General features: G+C 50.7%; 8 protein-coding genes across 8 annotated transcripts; 4 read left to right on the top strand and 4 right to left on the bottom strand.

Moving 5' to 3' along the window:
• Positions 1–1,131: 1,131 nt before the first annotated feature.
• On the top strand, positions 1,132–1,926 carry ACHE_41349A (uncharacterized protein; the record flags this gene model as incomplete). The annotated part of the gene is made up of 4 exons (XM_043279649.1): positions 1,132–1,428; positions 1,493–1,571; positions 1,625–1,660; positions 1,718–1,926. 4 exons carry the CDS (start codon positions 1,132–1,134, stop codon positions 1,924–1,926), a joined length of 621 nt encoding a protein of 206 aa, XP_043137307.1.
• Positions 1,927–2,080: 154 nt separating this feature from the next.
• ACHE_41348S (GMC family oxidoreductase) lies at positions 2,081–3,892 on the bottom strand (the record flags this gene model as incomplete). Its single annotated transcript, XM_043279648.1, has 3 exons — positions 2,081–3,024; positions 3,075–3,788; positions 3,862–3,892. The coding sequence occupies 3 exons, from the start codon at positions 3,890–3,892 to the stop codon at positions 2,081–2,083; spliced, it is 1,689 nt and encodes a 562-aa protein (XP_043137306.1).
• Positions 3,893–5,390: 1,498 nt separating this feature from the next.
• On the top strand, positions 5,391–6,799 carry ACHE_41347A (uncharacterized protein; the record flags this gene model as incomplete). The annotated part of the gene is made up of 6 exons (XM_043279647.1): positions 5,391–5,534; positions 5,583–5,809; positions 5,863–6,002; positions 6,069–6,163; positions 6,213–6,326; positions 6,377–6,799. The coding sequence occupies 6 exons, from the start codon at positions 5,391–5,393 to the stop codon at positions 6,797–6,799; spliced, it is 1,143 nt and encodes a 380-aa protein (XP_043137305.1).
• Positions 6,800–7,190: 391 nt separating this feature from the next.
• ACHE_41346A (M28 family metallopeptidase) lies at positions 7,191–8,761 on the top strand (the record flags this gene model as incomplete). Its single annotated transcript, XM_043279646.1, has 2 exons — positions 7,191–7,440; positions 7,497–8,761. The coding sequence occupies 2 exons, from the start codon at positions 7,191–7,193 to the stop codon at positions 8,759–8,761; spliced, it is 1,515 nt and encodes a 504-aa protein (XP_043137304.1).
• A 386-nt stretch (positions 8,762–9,147) lies between these two features.
• ACHE_41345S (agmatinase) lies at positions 9,148–10,777 on the bottom strand (the record flags this gene model as incomplete). Its single annotated transcript, XM_043279645.1, has 9 exons — positions 9,148–9,232; positions 9,295–9,445; positions 9,502–9,594; positions 9,643–9,860; positions 9,911–10,132; positions 10,190–10,273; positions 10,332–10,422; positions 10,477–10,573; positions 10,640–10,777. 9 exons carry the CDS (start codon positions 10,775–10,777, stop codon positions 9,148–9,150), a joined length of 1,179 nt encoding a protein of 392 aa, XP_043137303.1.
• Positions 10,778–11,242: 465 nt separating this feature from the next.
• ACHE_41344S (MATE family efflux transporter) lies at positions 11,243–12,789 on the bottom strand (the record flags this gene model as incomplete). Its single annotated transcript, XM_043279644.1, has 2 exons — positions 11,243–12,126; positions 12,177–12,789. 2 exons carry the CDS (start codon positions 12,787–12,789, stop codon positions 11,243–11,245), a joined length of 1,497 nt encoding a protein of 498 aa, XP_043137302.1.
• A 797-nt stretch (positions 12,790–13,586) lies between these two features.
• On the top strand, positions 13,587–15,465 carry ACHE_41343A (putative MFS transporter; the record flags this gene model as incomplete). Its single annotated transcript, XM_043279643.1, has 7 exons — positions 13,587–13,735; positions 13,795–14,108; positions 14,164–14,253; positions 14,304–14,909; positions 14,958–15,032; positions 15,091–15,218; positions 15,286–15,465. The coding sequence occupies 7 exons, from the start codon at positions 13,587–13,589 to the stop codon at positions 15,463–15,465; spliced, it is 1,542 nt and encodes a 513-aa protein (XP_043137301.1).
• Positions 15,466–15,731: 266 nt separating this feature from the next.
• ACHE_41342S (uncharacterized protein) lies at positions 15,732–17,951 on the bottom strand (the record flags this gene model as incomplete). The annotated part of the gene is made up of 1 exon (XM_043279641.1): positions 15,732–17,951. The coding sequence occupies one exon, from the start codon at positions 17,949–17,951 to the stop codon at positions 15,732–15,734; it is 2,220 nt and encodes a 739-aa protein (XP_043137300.1).
• Positions 17,952–18,468: the final 517 nt, after the last annotated feature.

Below are 18,468 nucleotides of genomic sequence, written 5' to 3'. Positions count from 1 at the left end.
TGAAAGGCTTGTTGAGCACGAGTGCTTGAGTTGTGAGTCTAGCAGCCGGATGGATACAATTATCATACCTGTAACTATGTTCTGCGTAATACTATGGAAATAGATAGTGACCATCGTGCCTTCGTTCGATCCCTTCAAAGGTCAAACCCAAGACTAGGAAAGCGAGAGTTAACAACACTTCTAGGCTAGCAACGACAGGTCATGATTGACCTCTTGACTGGAAGATGATGTGTTGGGCCCACCATTCAGTACATCAGCTGTGAAGCCATTGATATGCGGTAGAGCTGAGGTTTCGAGTCCGCACATCGAAATCGAGGCAAATTTGGGATGCAATGCACTGGGTGACGAACACCATATGGCTCAGCATCATCAATTTCTCTCACCTAGATTCGATAACAAATCAAGATGAAAGCCCTCCGACTAAAATATAAGCATATCGCCTCACAGCTCCGGTATGGGTTCTTCTCACTGCACCAATGATGGAATAGCAAGCATTGGGCTGGCGATGCTTCTCGGGCCGTCTATGGTTTTGGTGTGAGGGCTGATCTGCAGCTAGAGGAATCGAACGTGTCAAAAGAAAGAGTTCTTGTATATGTATCAAGGTGAGTGGAGCAAGATCGAATGGCCCGGACCTAGCCGAATGCCAATAGCCCAATCATACGGTTTTCCTCGTGCATATTTTCAGTTGCTAATATGGATGAGTGCATCTACTGTACTACCAGCTGACGTGAGGCTTGCGGCAGTATACTCGTATCTGGTCCTTATTGGCGCCAGGTTAAAAGAACTTTCTCGATCTTGGTTATTTTACTATCATGTGCTAAGTAGAGCTGTGTATTTGATTGCAGTTTTCTCCGTACAAAGGATATATATCTGAACCTACCACAAACGCAAGGACATAGTCGCTTCAACGGCGGACATTAAAAATAAAAAGTAGGTGTAAGGACATCTTACTAAATACTTGATATCGTCATCATTCCCCCTGCTTTCGTGATTGTCAGATTGGATATAATTGGGCAAGGTCATCCTCCGATAGCCGCAGCCCGGTCCGGGTATAAGGAACAAAGCGCCGCTCATTTACATGTACCTAGTAGGTACCTGGAAGAACGCCCTCTTCTGCAAGTGTTTACCGAAATGACTTCCCTCGCGAATGCAATCTCGGACGGTTTCAGGGCCCGCCGCTCAATCTATTCTTTGACTAGTGAATCCACAATTTCCGACGAGCGTCTCGAAGAGCTGATCGCGGAGGTGCTCAAACATACCCCGAGTTCGTTCAATAGTCAGACGACTCGTATTATTGTGTTGCTCAAGGAGGAAAACCAGAAATTATGGGAGATTGCCCGAGAAGTCGCCAGCTCCAGCATCCCACCGGAACTGTATGAGAAGTTTTTTAAAAATCGCATTGGAATGTCCGGTGCCGCCTATGGCTCGGTCAGTATCTTCATCTATTGCTCTCGTACGAATTAATTATGAATCGGACGCTGAACTTTAATAGGTACTGTTCTATGAGGACCCAGCACCGACCAAGGCCCTATCGGAAAAGTTCTCGATATTGAAAGGCCAGTTCCCGGAATGTACGCAGTAATCGTGACATTCATTAATAAAGATTGAAACTCACATATACCAGGGGCAAGCCATTCGACCGGAATGCACCAATTTGCTAGTAAGTTATCGTCTGAATGAATGCTTTGAAAGATATCGTCGCTAATGCTCTAGATAGCTTGGACACTCCTCGAGGCGGAAGGTCTTGGATGCAACTTACAGCATTATAATGAGATACTGCAAGAGCGCGCTTCTCAGCAGTGGAGCATCCCAGAAGAATGGCGCTTGACGGCCCAGCTCGTCTTCGGAAAGCCAGCCGCTCCTCCACGGGACAAGACATTTGAGCCGCTCGACCAGAGACTGTTCGTTTATGGCAAGTCGACGTAGGAGAATTCTTAGGTATCTGTGCCAGACCTTGCGATGTCTATGGAATGTTACGACCAGGACTCTGATAAAGAATTTGAGTAGTGTTTGCGAGATCAGTATTGGTCACATGCTTCAGGCGTATTTCACATTAATATATATGCTAGTCTAATATACATTACAGCTTGTATTCGTTAATCAACTTCTCAGCGCAGGTTGCACCCGTCACGTAAGCAACAGCCTGGACGTGGCAGTTGGCCAACACGGGGACAACACTCATGTCAGCCACCCGCAGGTTCTCGATACCCATGAGCCGGAAGTCCGAATCAACGGCGGCATCAGCGTCACCCTGCTTGCCCATCTTGAGCGTACCAGTCATGTGCCAGCTGGACGAGATGTTCTGGCGCCAGTATTCGAGCAAGTCTTCATCGGAGTCAGACTTCGGGCCAGCCAGCTCTTGCACATTATCTTTGACGTAATCCTCGTGACGAGCAATCCGGAAGGCATCGCGCAGGGCCTCGATGGCCGCGCGACGGTCGAAGGGGTGGGCGAGGAACTTGGGGTCGAAGTGCAACGGCACGTCGGGATCGGCAGACTGCAGGGTCACCTCACCGCGGGTCTGGGCATTGAAGAGGAAGACAAGCAGGCAGGAATAGTCCAGAGCGCTGTTGGGGAAGTCCGGAATGAACCAATGGATGGGGAAATGCGTCAGGATCTCATAGTGCGGAACGGTCTCCTGCAGCAAGTACTTCTGCTCACTTTCGGGCAGCTCCTGGAACTCCTTCGAGGAAGTAAGTTTATCCAGCTTGAACCAGCCGATTCCCAGTTCGCATGCAAACTTGGACCAGGGACCAGTGCCATTGGTGTTCCACTGTTCAAGAGCATCGTCCATGACTTTCTTATCGCCGTAGAAGGCCCGACGGTCATTCGACTGCTCCTTGCGGACATTGACAAGGGGCACGAAGCAGTGATCCCGTAGACCCTTACCCATAGCCGGCACGGGGTGGACGACGGGAATGTTGAATTTCTGTAGTTGGTCCTCGGGACCAATACCGGAGTGCATCAGGATCTTGGGGTCATTGAGCGAACCAGCCGACAAGATGACCTCCTTCGACGCCAGGTCTGTCCTCAGTTAGCATCCACTTTTCTAGTCTGGTGGAAATGCGACTTACATTTCTGACCCTTGGCCTCCACACCGATGACCTTCTTTCCGTCCAACACAACGCGCTGGACCGGCGCATCGGTCACTACCGTCAAGTTGTCCGAACACAGAACCAGCTGATCAGCGGCGGTCGACCGCACACCCTTGTGGGACGAGTTAATTAGAACACCCATGCCGATGGGGTTTCCCGAGTTGTGGTCCGGATTGAGAGGAAAGCCGGCCTGCTGGAAAACGTCCAGCAATGGAGGCAAGTCACGCTCCCACTCCGATGCGAATCCGACGTGCAGCGGACCAGCCGTGCCGTGGTCATCTGCCTTGGGCGAAGCATACTTGGAGTCGATACCCTCAGGCAGGTCACCGTGGAAAGTCTCAAGAGCCTTCAAGCGGCGCTGGATAGGCTTCCAGGAATATGCGTCATCGCCAACGATGCGAGCCCATTCCTCATAGTCGTCACGCGCACCAACACTGTAGACACCAAAGTTAATGGCGCTAGAGCCACCCATACCCAAGCCGCGAGAATAATCGATCTCCCTGCCATTGCAGTCAGACTGGGCACTGGTCTTGTATCCCCAATTCATATCCTTGTTCTGGAATGTCAGCCATCGCTGACCGTCGACACGCAAACTGCGATCTTCATTACGACCGCCAGCTTCGAGGAGGAGGACTTTGGGCTTCTGGGAAGCGTTGGCAAGGTTGGCTGCGAGGGTACTACCGGCCGGACCGCCTAAACACAATATTGCATCAGTACTCCGTACCGCAATTGACGTAAGGTGCAAATACGAAAGGGTTGATCTTACTGCCGACGACGATAAAATCATAGGACGCCATGTTGGTTTATTCAAAAGTGGGAATTTTGGACACACCACGAAAGGGGAAGACACTACTCCGTACAGATACTACCACATCATCCCCGCGGCCGGCAATGGCCTTTATACACCCCCGTCACGGATAGGGGGTGGTCGATGTTTATTTGGCAGACCGGCATCTAGAGCAACACGGTGTCACCCAACAAGACGACGCCGTATTGGATGGTTTCTTTTTCTGGATCCCCGTTTACTCCGTAGTCTGTCATGTGTGGGATCGTCGTGTGGAGCCGTCAGGAAAGACTTCCGCTTCCCCGTCAAGTGTTGGCGCGTTCACTAAACGGAAAGGAGCTCCACCATGTTAGTTGGCGGTGGGATCGTCTGCCATTATTGAGCATTCGACGCACTACTCTATGCACCTGGGTTGATGGTGAATGTACATCATTAACCGGGAAGAGAATCGCACGCTTCGACTGGGATCATGATCTCCAGAACCCAATGCTGAATTAAATTTGACCAGGATTATATTCCCTCCCGAGGACTTGTGCATGATACGGAGTACGGAGTACTGTGCATCTATGCCGCCGGAACGCGCGAGTCAGGAAGGTCTAAGGCTGTGGGGAAGATATCCACTTTGCTATGCTACTTGTCCTGTCTCAAAGGCATTGTCAAACATTGTGGGCCTTTTAACTGGCCGAGTGTGCCGCACACCTAAGATTAGGAGCCGTGGCTGTATCGTCCTGTCGTATTTTATACTGCGGAGTTCTGTATGTCCGGAATGCGCCAAGCGATACAGACCCCCTATTCGCATGGCAATGGTCTTTGCTTGGCCGTTGATTCCCCAAGAAAAAAAAAAGGTGCAGAATCAATCCCAGCAAGGCGCATTCAACATCCCCTGGCTTCTATATTGTTTTTTTTTTTTTTCCACCTGTAGCGCCTTCCGCCGGCCATACTCTGAGGACTCGGGCTCTTCGTTGCTCCACATCGCGTTCTCTATGCCGCGCCGGACGGTGACCGATCAATCTCCGGCAGTTTGTTGATCTATTGCAGAATAGAGTTCCCGGAATGCGAATCCAGATGTGCGCTTACTATTTGGTGTTGGTTGGTGTGTTTCGTACGTATGAAGGAGGCTCTGTATGGAGTACAATTTTAGTATGGACTCCGAAAAACGTCTCGACCTCGAGCCTCCGAGCTATATCCCAATCGAGAGGGCAGCATTGGTTGGTTTGATTGAACCGTGCTGATCGTCGTCAGAACCTTCACTAAGCGATAATAAAAGGCATGGAAAAAGCAAGCAGATGGAAAAATGGAATAAAAAAAAAAAGGGAAGGGGAAAAAAGGGTGGTTCCATACCGCCGGTCACTATATCTATTCTGGAATACCGCCAGACGCCCAGACACGACACTTGCTGACATGGATGGGGCCCAGGGGACTTGACTTTTTCCACCCTCGCTCTTTCAATAATCTTTGTCCAGATTCTTCTTGCTTAACAACTTGCGGTCACTATCCGAGCCATTGTTACCATGTCGCCCGGCGACGCTTCCGTGGAGGGCTTCGTCCTCATGTCGCTCGGATTGACCTTTATTATCATCCGGGTAGTAGTGCGCTGGACGTCCGTCGGGCCGTCTAATTTCCAACTCGATGACTATTTGATGCCGCTGGCCGGGGTAAGTATTTCGGCAAATGTGCACGACTGGTCTCACTAATGGACGCAGATTGTCTTCGTTCTCGAAACCGTGGCTGCGCATTTGGTCCTCGCGAAGTTCAATGGCCTCACAAACAGTTATATGACGCCCGAGCAACGGGCTGCCGTCGATCCGAACTCGGAGGAATACTATAGCCGTGTCTGGGGGTCCAAGATTCAAGTGATGGGATGGTCATTTTACGCGATGATTCTGTGGCTGGTCAAGTTCAGTGTCGCCATCTTCTACTCACGCCTGACGTATGTTCATGCTGCTCGACTCGGAAATGAGAGGAGTGCTAAATGTAAATCAGGACTGGGCTGCAGCATCTGCCCACGCGAGTCCGTATCGCCTATGTTCTTTTGGGCGTGACCTATTTGGCTACAGGTCTGTCCATTGTCTTGGGTTGTCAACCCATACAAAAGTACTGGCAGATTAATCCGGATCCTGGAAGTGAGTTTTTTTTTTTTTTTTTCGGGGCGGTTATGATAAACAGGAAACCAGTGCTGATGACCGCAGATATATGCCAGCCGACAAAGTCACTGCTGTATGTGTTGGTGGTGGTGATTATGAACGTGATCACAGACCTATACCTCCTCTCTATTCCATTGCCGGTATGTCAATATCTCGACGCTCCCAGTAACATCATTGCTGACAATCCAGCTCTTGTGGACGGTCAATATTGGCCTGCGTCGCAAGATCACACTGATGGGCCTCTTTAGTGGTGCAGCCTTCGTGATCATGGCTTCCATTATTCGTGCTGTAGTTATCCTGACGGTAAGTCTCCTGTCTTCTCCAATCACGTATTATACTAATTAATACTGTAGGCTGGACCTGATGGTGCTATCTCTGGAAGTCGATGGGCCTGCCGTGAAACCTTTGTGTCCATCGTCGTATCCAACCTTCCCATCATCCAACCGATCATTCGCCGGGCCTGCAACAAGATGGGTCTGAGCGGTGTCTTCTTCAGTACCTCCGGCCGACCAACGAACTCGAATACGTACCCACTCTCGAGCCGCGGCCTCCAGACGACGAACAAGGATAAGAAGAAGAACAACAACCCTCCATACATCCCAGAAACCACGGCCTGGGGCAGCGATGAACATATCCTGGCTGTGGAAAGTGGCCAAGCACAATCCAAAGACATTACTGTCGTGTCGGAAACGGTTGTCCAGAGCGAGCCCTGGCACGATCCAGGACCAGCCACGACACCACCGGATCACTGGGGATCGCCTCTGGGTCATCGTTGAGCACACATTTCATTCTTTTGGAAGTTTCTTCTGTTAACTTGTATTATATATGATATTTCTGAACATTTCAGGATTTCGGTGTACATATGACTGGGAATTGGGAATTGGGAATTGGAAATAGATACACGGAGTACTACTCTACATACAGTATATACAACTAATTCATAGGGACGCATAAATGCATCTGTAATCCGAAGCATAATTTCAGATTATGCACAGATCTCTTAGATAAGCATAGATAAGGGAACCACTGCCTATTGGCTTGCCCGGAATAAAGATATACCTCGATCACGTGCAGTGACGCAGGGCAGGTGACCATCGCGAAGGAGCGGTGATTGTTGTTCTTTCTGTTCTCTAGAGAGTACTCTTCTGTACGGAGTACACACCCAAAATGGCCTTTGCAAAGTTGACGGTAGCTCTTGCGCTCCTTGGAGAGGCGTCGGCTATTCAATGGCCTCTTTCCTTACCAAAGATCCCCCAGATTCCAAATGCGGCGACCGAGCGGAAACTGGTTGACTCGGCCTCGCTTCAGGAACGGATCGATCCAGACAATCTGCTGGCCAGAGCCAAGGCGCTGTTCCAAGTTGCCGAGTCTTCCGTGGATGAATATAACCATCCGACGCGGGTCATCGGAAGCGAGGGTAAGGATTGATTGCTCATCATTGATAGAGGATCAAAGCTTATGGATTCGGTACAGGACACCGCGGAACACTCGAGTATATCTACGAGACAATCCATGCCTTGGGTGACTATTATCAGATCTCCACGCAGGACTTCCCGGCTGTCACTGGCAATGTCTATGAATCTCGCCTTGTCCTCGGCCATGATGTGCCCAAGTCCGCTCAACCCATGGGCTTGACGCCTGCCACCAAAGATAATCAGCCAGTGTACGGGTCTCTCGGCCTTGTCTCGAATTTCGGATGTGAGGAGTCAGATTTCCCCGATCTCACGAAAAAGATTGCGTTCATCAGCCGTGGAACCTGCCCCTTCGGTACCAAGTCCGAGCTGGCGGGAAAAGCGGGCGCGGTCGCCGCAGTGGTCTACAATAACGAGGAGGGTCCGCTAAGTGGAACCCTGGGCACGCCGACTCCCAACCATGTGGCTACCTTTGGAATCTCCGATGAGGATGCTGCCCCATACCTTAAGCAGCTGAAACACGGGAAGGATGTCGACGGCATTGCTTATATGGACGCGGTCGTCAACACAATTACAACGACCAACATCATTGCCCAAACCACTGAGGGCGATTCGGAGAATTGTGTGATGCTGGGTGCCCACAGCGATAGCGTCGAGGCGGGCCCTGGAATCAACGACGATGGATCAGGGACGCTGAGTCTGCTCGAGGTTGCGACCCAACTGACAAACTACCATGTCAACAACTGTGTTCGCTTCGCCTGGTGGGCAGGTGAGGAAGAGGGTCTCCTCGGCTCGGACTACTACGTCTCCGTCCTTCCTGCTGATGAGAACCGGAAGATCCGCCTGTTCATGGACTACGACATGATGGCTGGGCCGAACTTTGCCTACCAGATCTACAATGCTACTAACGCTGCGAACCCGATTGGATCGGAGGAACTGCGAGATTTGTACATTGACTTCTACGAATCGAATGGACTGAATTATACGTTCATTCCATTTGACGGACGCAGTGATTATGACGCTTTCATAAAGAACGGTATTCCTGGTGGTGGCATTGCAACCGGGGCCGAGGGGATCAAGTCCAAAAAGGAAGAGGAGATGTTTGGTGGGCAAGCTGGTGTTGCGTACGACTCATGCTATCATCAACTCTGTGATGATGTGAGCAATCTCAACCTGACCGCCTGGGAATGGAGCACAAAGCTCATTTCTCATTCCGTCGCTACCTATGCATTGTCTTTCGGCGGTTTCCCCGAACGGACGGACGTTGAGAGCAAGACATTGCTAGCTGCGCCGACCAAATACCACGGACATTCCCTGCAGATGTGATTATAGGACAGTGCACAATAGTAGCGTGTTATCTTTAGTTATGCGATGAATATTATTACGAACCACTAGCTCATTGTTTCGAGTAAACGAAATAGACAGCTGGATTTATCCAGTTGCTATCAGGGTCAGCCTTTGCTGTTCTGGTCAGAGCCTTATTTCATTAAACGCCAGGTACGCGAACCTTGCGACATAGGCGAGCTAGCAACTTCGACATACCTTGATGATTGTGATCATATACTGTGACCGCTTCAGATAACTTGAGTTGAATACTATGGTAAATACAGATGAAGTTGCAGAAAATCGTATATCGCTTCATTCGCTAAGGCTACATCTCGTATTTTATTTGATCCCATATCTCACCTTATACACCGTTGCATAATTTTGAATCACAGGTCTTTCCTAGTAGGAATGGACAACGGTCCCTTCTTCACCATCATGGTCATAATCTCATAAAGAACATCCGCAGCGGCCCTAACGAGGCAGGTCCTGTTAGTTGACTGTCAATTTCGACTTGGATGCAGAACGAGACTTACATAGTCGACAGCTCAGCATTCGTATCGTACGCCGGAGAGACCTCGACAATGTCTGCACCGATGAGGTTGATTCCGTCCAGGCCGCGGACAATAGTGCGCAGTTCGCGGGTCGTCCAGCCGCCTGTCTCGGGTGTTCCAGTTCCGGGGGCGTCTATTAAGTATCAGCATGACTGGCCTCCCTGCGAGAGAACAAACGGAGAAGCTCACAAGCAGGATCCAAAGTATCAATATCAATCGAGAGATACACAGGGTTCTCGGTCCCGACGCGGTCCCTGATCTTCTTGATGATTCCCTCGATTCCTGCTCAATTAGCATACCGCTTTGTTTTGAGATGTGGGTCATGTATACCAATGGTATCAATTTCTCTTGCCTCGACAATTTCAAATCCACAGTAACCGTCATTTTCATAGTCTGACGGTCCCGATAGCGTGGTCCGGATACCGGCATGGATGTTGGTATCGTTTCTCAACAAGCCTTCCATGGCCGCATGGTAGAAGTAAGTGCCGTGGTTAATCGAAGCAACCTCGCTAGGAGAGCCGCCGAAAACCTTCGGCTTCCACGAGTCACTACCAGCATCGTCAGCTTCTCACCCTCGACCAGGAGCCAATCTACCTACAGATGGCTATCGAAATGAATCACTGTAACCGGTCCATAAGCCTTGTTAATACTCCGCAGCAGGGGTAGGGTGATTGTATGATCGCCACCCATGGTGATGATGCGGGGGAGTGTCTTGCCCGCTCTCGAGAGGCCGTATTCGTCAGCGTTGGTGAAGGGCTTCCGCATGAGGAGATTGTTATGGCCATGTTCGATTTGCTGGATGGCCCAACCGTTGTCATATCTGGTCATTATTAACCCCTTTTCCCTTCTAATCACGTCAAAGAATCGGGGATCATACGAAGTCACCGGGATATCACCACAGTCCAGAATTCGAAGGTCACTGACGAATGGGTTCGCCTCGAGGGGGACGTTATAGCCACCGCTGCACCCATCAATATCTGCCTCAATACCTCACTGACATGCTTGTGGATATCACTTACTAGAGATTCAAACGACGAGAACCCTGTCTAATGCCGCTAGGGCCGAATCTCGCACCGGGTCTGTACGAGGTGCCCGTGTCGAATGGAGCACCTAGTGGACATTAGCATAAGTATCACAATATATGGACAGGTAAGCCCAGCATACCAATAAATGCAATGTCATACTTCTCGTCTTCACTCGCAAGACAAGGGAAGTATGGCAAGCGGCCGAAGGTCGAGATACCGGAGAAGGCAGAATCGGCCTATACAGAGATAAACATGATCAATTAACCAATCAACTAAATCCGTGAACAATAGAAGAACAATACCTGCGTCCCACCATCTCCAGGAATGGTATTATACCACAATCCCTTATGAGGTCCGGCGAGAGGCTCCTGGCGATGGTCACCATGGGCCGCTGCGACGGCAGCGAGGGCGAGAAGGGTCGTCTTCGAAATCAACATCATGCTTTAGTTGAGAATGAGGACCCTTGGCGATTGAAGCTGTACATGGCGATATTTATAATGGCCAGAGACCTCACTCGTTGCTATTCGGATACCGTACGGATACTTGCTCTACCACTTACTCTGGAGTAGGACAACCGGCCCACTTCCTCCAACTTCCTGAAACAGATGCTAAGTGTCGAAAGCTTAATGATCCAAGCAAAATGATGAAGATCCCTGCACGTCGCATATTATACAAAAAGAGAAAGTCGGGGAAGAAGAGAAATGGTTGATAACGCGATATTAAGATATCAGTCCATCAGGGTTATCTTATCGTGGTGACAGGATGATCATCTTATCTCCGGCAACGGGCTTTTTCCTCGGAGCCGCAACAACGTCGACTGATAAGGCCCTTCGTTCAACTACTCATTTGGGAAAGCACCAAAAATATACTCCGTAGTAAACTCGTCATATTCATATAAGTACTATCTACTGCATACCATCCATCCGCTTAAACGCCTTATCCACCTCAACATTCCAATTGCTCAAAGCAACGATCGCCCACTCCAGCATCCCCACTAGATACAATGCGATACACTGTCCCGCCCACAGCCCCTGCAATCCCCATCCATGAAACGCCAACCAGACACCCAATGGCAACGCGCCGCAGTAGTAACTGATCAGGTTCACCAGCGCACCCACATGCTGCCGGCCCATTCCGCGAAGACTACCGCCGCAGCTTCCGTTGAGCCCGTCCGCGATTTGGAAAAGAGCCACCAGCGGTAACACTTCGGCCGTGAGTCGGACCACGCGATCATCATCATTGAATAACTTCGCGAAGTGGTTCCGGGTGCCCATCAGCACGGCCAGAACCACGGCCCCGAGTGACATGCTCAGCCATGCCGCGGTATTCGCCGCTCGTGCTGCACCGGATGGACTGCGGAGGCCAAGGAGGTTTCCCACTCTCGCGGAGGTGGCTACCCCGACGCCAAAAGGTATTGTATTGAGGATCTGGTCTGCTGTCATGATTACGCTCTGTGCAGCCAGTGGGATCGTTCCCAGTCGTCCAGCTGCTAAGGCGACTATCTCAAAAGCCCACCACTCGCTCCCGACATGCACAATTCCGAGAATCGCCAACCGGCCAAAAGTACCCAAATTCTGAAAGGCCTCGCGGGACCATCCACCCCAGCACTCGGAGCCGGAAATAAATCGTACATACAGGACGAGCAGAAAGAAAGAGAGCCAGTATGAGATGCTGGTAGCAAGGGGAGCTCCAAGCAGTCCGATCCCGAGAGTATAGCAAAAGAGATAGTTCAGAGCTGCGTTGATAGGCGATGTGATCAAGAGCACATACGTTCCGGGTCGCATGATGCCTGCTTCCTGTTAGCGAGGTAAATTAGAAGTTGTAAGTTGAGTGTCATACCTTGTGCCTGGAGATATTTCTTCATCAACTCGAAAAAGATGTACCCCAGTCCTCCAGGGATCAGACATGTCAGAAACCTCGCGCTATCTCTAGACAAATCCGGATCTTGTCCGAGAAATAGAAACACCGGCTCCGAACAGGCCCAGAGAATAGCAACCGGAAAGTAAAACAGCCCCAGCACAAAGAATCCTCGCTGCAACAATACTCCCAAGTCATGCGCATTCGAACTGCCCGTGAAACTCGAAGAAGCCAGCGTATCCACTGCCGTCGTTCCACCCAAGGCAATCATCCAGGCCGTGATCATGGCGAACATAAACGAAAAGGCACTCGTGGCAAGGTTCTCCGGCGACGTCCGGCCGACAACTAGTACAGACATGGTTTGGAGGCTGTTCTGTAGTGTGTAGGCCAGAATGACCGGTATCGATCCCTTCAGCAGGACCCAGAATTCAGCGACAATGAGACGAATCCGAGGAATGCTGTCATCTTCCCTGTAATCAACTCGATCGTTGCAGTTTTCCTCGTCGAGTGGCTTCGGCAAAAGCGATGTATATTCCGTGGGAGCTTCACTTGCGACGGAAACGCTGTCACTGCGCTCAAGAGGAAGTCGGTCCATTGTCGAGGATGAGCAGCAGAAAGTTGCTTTGGTAGCGAGCTCTGGTCTGCAAGTTTCTCCGATATATAGAAATTCATATGTAGTCGCTTGTATTCAAATGTCGCTCGTTCCGAACTGTATGTATATCCAGCTGCAAGGAGTTAGTGAGCATCTGAACTCGCATCTGTCCCAGAAAGGCAGGTAAGCGTAGAAAAGCTAATCCATTCTGCATCGACTCAGCCCGCATAGCCCATGGCTGTTGGTGTGTGGAGAAAGGCTTATCAACAGTTCTGAATGGCTGGCGAGTTTTTCTTTCTCCTGCCCTCCGATCCTCGCGAATTCTCGTTATCTCTGATTTCGAGTAAGCTCAACTAAGTATGATGAAGTGATTCCGTTTGTAATCAGAATGCACAATGAAGCAAGCGAACTCATGGCGGCACTATTCATGCATCGTAGTTTATCTCTCCGGCCCTAAGGCCCTAACTCCATTCCACGAGCACAATCCTCACAATAGGATGATGCATGGCAAACTAAAGGGCATTCATCTACGCAGCCTGGTGATTCTGTTTCATGTCAGTACTATCCTTATCAGCCATACGTTGCGGCAGGCCTGTCCGTCACCCTGTAATGGCACTCTTTGTCAACATCGCAGGAAAATCTCGGCTGGGGTACTGTCTCGCACTTCGGACTGTCTGATAAGATATCACTAGTTGCTTTCAGGATGAAAAAGACATAAACGCACCAGGATGATAGAATTTCATCGCCAGAGTTTTCCTCCATACCGGGCTCGCTTCCCTGGACATCACGAAGCGTTAGTCATGAAAGACCAGACACCAAATGAGAAGCCAGACGTATCGCTAGGTCAAGATGGAGACACTGCCCATCCCCAGCCTACGTCAGACACTCTGGATCCATTGAATTGGTCACGGCTTCAAAAACACACCATTCTCGGAATTGTGATGCTCAAGTACGTCCGTCCTCCCTCTGGGGCATGGGCAATTGTCCATACCAACAAGTGCACAACAGATATTTCCTTTTCACGTACATCACCACCACCACTGTTCCCTCATTTCCTGGTATCCAGTCTGAGTTTGCCATCAATTATGCCCAGGTGAATTGGACCGTCGCCATTCCAGCGTTGGGCCTCTCAGTCGGGCCGCTTTTCTGGTCTTCTCTCAGCGAAATATACGGTCGTCGGATTGTTTTCATTGTTGGCACTACTCTTGCATTAGTCTCGACTATTGGAGCAGCAGTGGCTAACCGGTATGATGGGTATATGGCTGCTCGGTTCTTCCAGGGATTTGGTGTGAGTCCGGCATCGACGGTTGGTATGGCAGTGGGTATGTTTAGCCTTCGGTGCTTTGTTTTGAACGCTCTGGTGCTAAGAATAACAAGTCAACGATCTGTTCTTTAATTATGAACGCGGACAAAAGCTTGGGTTATGGGTACTTGCCATTGATTCGGGGCTTCTTCTCGGTCCAACTTGTAAGTTAAGGCCCCAGGGAAGTCCTACTGGGACGCACTGACTTGGGCAGTTGGTGGCTTCTTCAACCTTCTCGGCGTTGCATGGATTAACTGGTTCAACGCCATTTTTTTCGCCATCCTCCTTGTCCTTGAGCTCTTCTTCATGCCCGAGACCTTATATCCGCGTAATCGAATGTTGCAGCCGGCATCGGAGTCGTCAACAGAGACAGGAATAACGACAGCAACAGATCCCGAAAAAGCATTTCACCAAACTGTCTCATCCAAAGCCGGCATCCCCAGGACCAAGAGCCTGTCCTTCCTTAACTTCCGTCCCATACCAGGAATGCGCCATCCCAAACCCTGGGACTCGGTTATCCGATTCTTCCTCACGTTCCGATTCCCCGTCGTCGTCATCGCAATTCTTGGATACTCATTCCTCTGGTACTGGTGGGTGTTGTCCGTTATCACGATGGTACCTGCCGCGTACGCATCGTATACCCCGTTGATCCAGGGATTGCTGTTCCTGGGGTTGTTCATCGGAACGCTGGTATCTGAGGTCTGCTGCTCGGGGAGGTTAAGCGACTGGCTTGTTGACCGGTTAGCGAGGAAGAATGGGAACGTTCGCGTGGCTGAAATGAGGCTTTGGCTCGCGTATCCTGCTATTTTAGTCACAGCTGGTGAGTTTTGCCCTTCAATATATGTATATGAAGCTTACCTTGAGCTAGTCGGATTGATTCTTTGGGGCATCAGCGTCGACAAGAATTACCACTGGATGGTTGGTCAAGTGGCTTTCTTTCTCTGTGAGTAATCTTTCCCTTTTACTCGTCTCTGTCTTACTTTTCAACTTACTCTTCGCAGTCGCCGCGGGAATCCAAGTCGGAAATACCGTGACGAGCAGCTACATCGTCGATAGCTATCCCCTTCAGTCCACCAGCGTCATCACCTTCTATGCTGTGTTCCTCAACCTCAGTGCATTTATCAACCCTGTATGTCCTTACCAGAACCCTCCCAAGAAAAAAAATAAAAAAAAAACTGACATGAGTTATGATATAGTTCTTTATTTCCTCCTGGCAAGCCTCGTCCGGCTGGACCTGGACCTTTACCGCACAGGCACTCATCGTCGCCGGAGGAGGGACACTAGTCTTTGCCCTGTTGCAGAAATTCGGCGCGTTGATGCGGGCATCAGCGCCATTGCCATCGTGGGTGAATCCAGACTTTGATTCGAGTGTGTAATTGTGCTTTGAAAACTAGAGGAAATAATGATATAAGCTTGTTATCAAATTGGAATACTTGGTATATCAACAAATCGGACGCTTTCACAAAGAACAAGATATACATGGTTCTATTAGACCTTGAACGCCTTTCAAGATGCGGCAAGTCAAAGAATGGACGAGAATCAATCGAATAGGACACTGCAAAACGCCTCAATCCACCCTTCCATGCCCATCGAACGCCTTGCTAAAAAGAACAGTAACAAAAACAAAACACACGAAGATTCCTCACAGATGCCCGTATAACTTCAACCGATACATGCAGGTAGAATCAGAACCCCAATTAGATTTGACCCGAAACACCACGTGATCCACTTTGATATCAGGCGAATCGATAACAGCTGCTAGGTTAGTATCTTGCACATGGTCCGGACTATTAATGTCATACGTCCACCGTCCGATGCGGTAGAAAGTAGGACCCAAGAGCTCGTCGTCCGAGAAAAAACCATCGGGCTCACCGCGATAGGCAATGCGGAGGGCGTCCATGATCTTCTCACGCGGCAAATACTGATCCGAGAAGCCTGTAGACCCAGATCGCTTGGGGGATTTTTTCGAGGACGAGAGGAAAGACGGCATCCAAGATCGGCTCGTAGAGGAATCTTCACTTCTAACAACGTAGTGAGCCCATAGCTCCATCTCTCTAGGTGCTGATTCTGGATCGGCAGTGGCGCCTTTCGGAATGTGCTCCACAGCAACGTCTTCCGGTGTCATCGGCAAGCCTAGTACGACAGACAATTGGGACACACCAGAATCCGGGGTACTACACCAACAATCTCCCGCGTCTTCCCAATGCGTCAAAGCCGCGAGAGGCCCCAATGGCTCTGGAGAGGAAAAGAGCCATCTGACCAAACTCGTGGCGGGTTCCATTAAACGATGAGTAGCACGCTCGAAAAAGTTAGACGGCAAGCCGACAGTCGGGCTTGTTTTTTGAGGATCGATTTCCACGCCCATGCTTTGCGTGAGGAAATTGATCCTTGGCGTGGGTGTTGCTTTCCAAACCGGCACGGGCTCTACCACAGTCGTCGAGGGTGGCATATTCTCGACCTCCGACCTGACAGTAGCCACCTCCCCAGACAGCGACGAAACCCGCGTGTCTATCCTTGCCACATGTTTGCTGAGACTGTGAATAGCATCCATTGCGGTACCGTCCAATGGAATGTAAGGCGATTGTCTGCCGAATGGGAGACGGGAGCGGATGCCGCTGGAGATATCGGCCAAATCTTCACTGAAAGTAAAGACCGTGAAGACAGAAAGTGTCCCCAGAATGAGAATGGCAGCTATCCTAGCCGCTTGGCTTTGGCGGAAAGAAAAGGGTGGTCTGGGAATGGATTGCACCCCGGATTTGACTGCGGCCTTGACGGACTGCACTGGCGATGGTGGGCTAGATTCAAGAAACGAGGTTTCACGCAGATTAATCCCAGGTATAATTGTCCTCGTAGGGGCCGTGGGCGGTTCGAGCTCGAGGGCAGGTTCGGAGGCAAGTTCGGGAGCAGGCTCTGGGGCAGGCGCGGGCCCGGGCTCTGGTTGACGTTCTGGCGGAGGGCTGGGCTGTGCATTGCTTTGAGTCTGGGGTTCTGGTACCGGCTCGGGCGTAGGCGAGTTCTTAGCAGAGGCCTCTGACTCAGGCTCATCTTCCTCCTGAATAGTTTCGTTTGCGAACGCAAGACCAGAGAATCGTCGAGGCGGCGCTGTGAGGTTCCTGCCATGTCGCTCCTCGCGAAACCTAGCGGGGCGGGTTCGTTGTAAATCATCTTCATGAATATTCCGTTCCAGGCTCCACGAAATAACCGACTCGTTGTCAAGAGAGTCTTCTTGCTGGGGTGAGCCCTCACGCGGGGCACCCGGGCGAGCTGTTGAATCGAGTCGAAGAAGCGGAGAGGGATAAAGAGGCTCGTTTGATGGTAAAGTCGGGTATGGGGGAACAGGGGGAGGACTAGATTCTGTCGAGATGGCGTGTGGAATCGGAGGTGACGGCGTCGCGGTCGACAGGCCGTCTCTAGCGTGAGGGTTCGGAGAGACCGTGGATTCTCTCAGCGTACCAAGCAATTGCACCTGATCCGGAGTAGGTTCGCGTCTTCTCCGACGGCGCGCTGGAGAAACACTGGCGGACACCGATCGTCTTGTTTGTCGCGAATTTGCACGGGGCTTCGGGTTTGCTTTCGGGGGATTCTCTTGACCGTTCTCGTCGCGATCCTGCGCGTTCTTCACTCCAGATTCAATGCTTTCCGCCATATCGTCCACATTCATCCCCGACTTTATCGACAGTTGGCGAGGGAAGACCGGCGCTGTCGATGACCCGTAACCCCAGGAAGGTTTCGCCGGAATGTTTGGCAGGTTTGGATTCGTGGCTTGTGGGCCGGAGATCTCCGCGAGATATGAACGGGTTCCGTGGTCGTTGGAGCGCGCTACTGGGCCATCACGCCGATTCACAGCGCGCTTAGGAGGCATGTCACTGTCTGAAAGTAGGAGATTAGCAGCGGCCTAAGGGGACCGTACTCTGCACTACTTACCTTAGGGAGTGTTCAAATTGCAGCAAGTAGTTATTCGATCTGTTACCGATTGTCTTATACTCTAACAGCAGGACGAGTAAGAAGTGAAGTTTCTTTGGTAAGGACGAGACAGGACGAGAAGAGACGAATTCGAGATCGAGGGAATCGGAGGGGTATTAATGCTGTCGTCGGAGAAGCGAATGCGTCGCTGGCTGCGCGGAGCAACAAAGATCACTGTTTCCGGTTTCTTTGTGGATGTTTCCTTTCTGACGGAAAACACAAAGGTGATTGAACAACCACCATGAAGTGCTTCTTTCTCTCTCCTGGTCGTCTTGGGCGCCGCAATGAGACCACAACACGGCGCGACGCGACACGGATCAACACCCGAGTAGCATTGGCGACACAACGGAGAGGAGTTGGCTCGTGGGGGATGTCGGCTTGTAGAGTTGTATTTCCCGACTATGGAAAGAGACGCG

This window comes from Aspergillus chevalieri, chromosome 4, assembly GCF_016861735.1.
Source record: "Aspergillus chevalieri M1 DNA, chromosome 4, nearly complete sequence".
In the NCBI taxonomy this organism is placed as follows: Eukaryota; Fungi; Ascomycota; class Eurotiomycetes; order Eurotiales; family Aspergillaceae; genus Aspergillus; species Aspergillus chevalieri.
The sequence above is the reverse complement of the archived record's forward strand: the minus strand, read 5'-3'. Positions and strand labels throughout refer to the sequence as shown.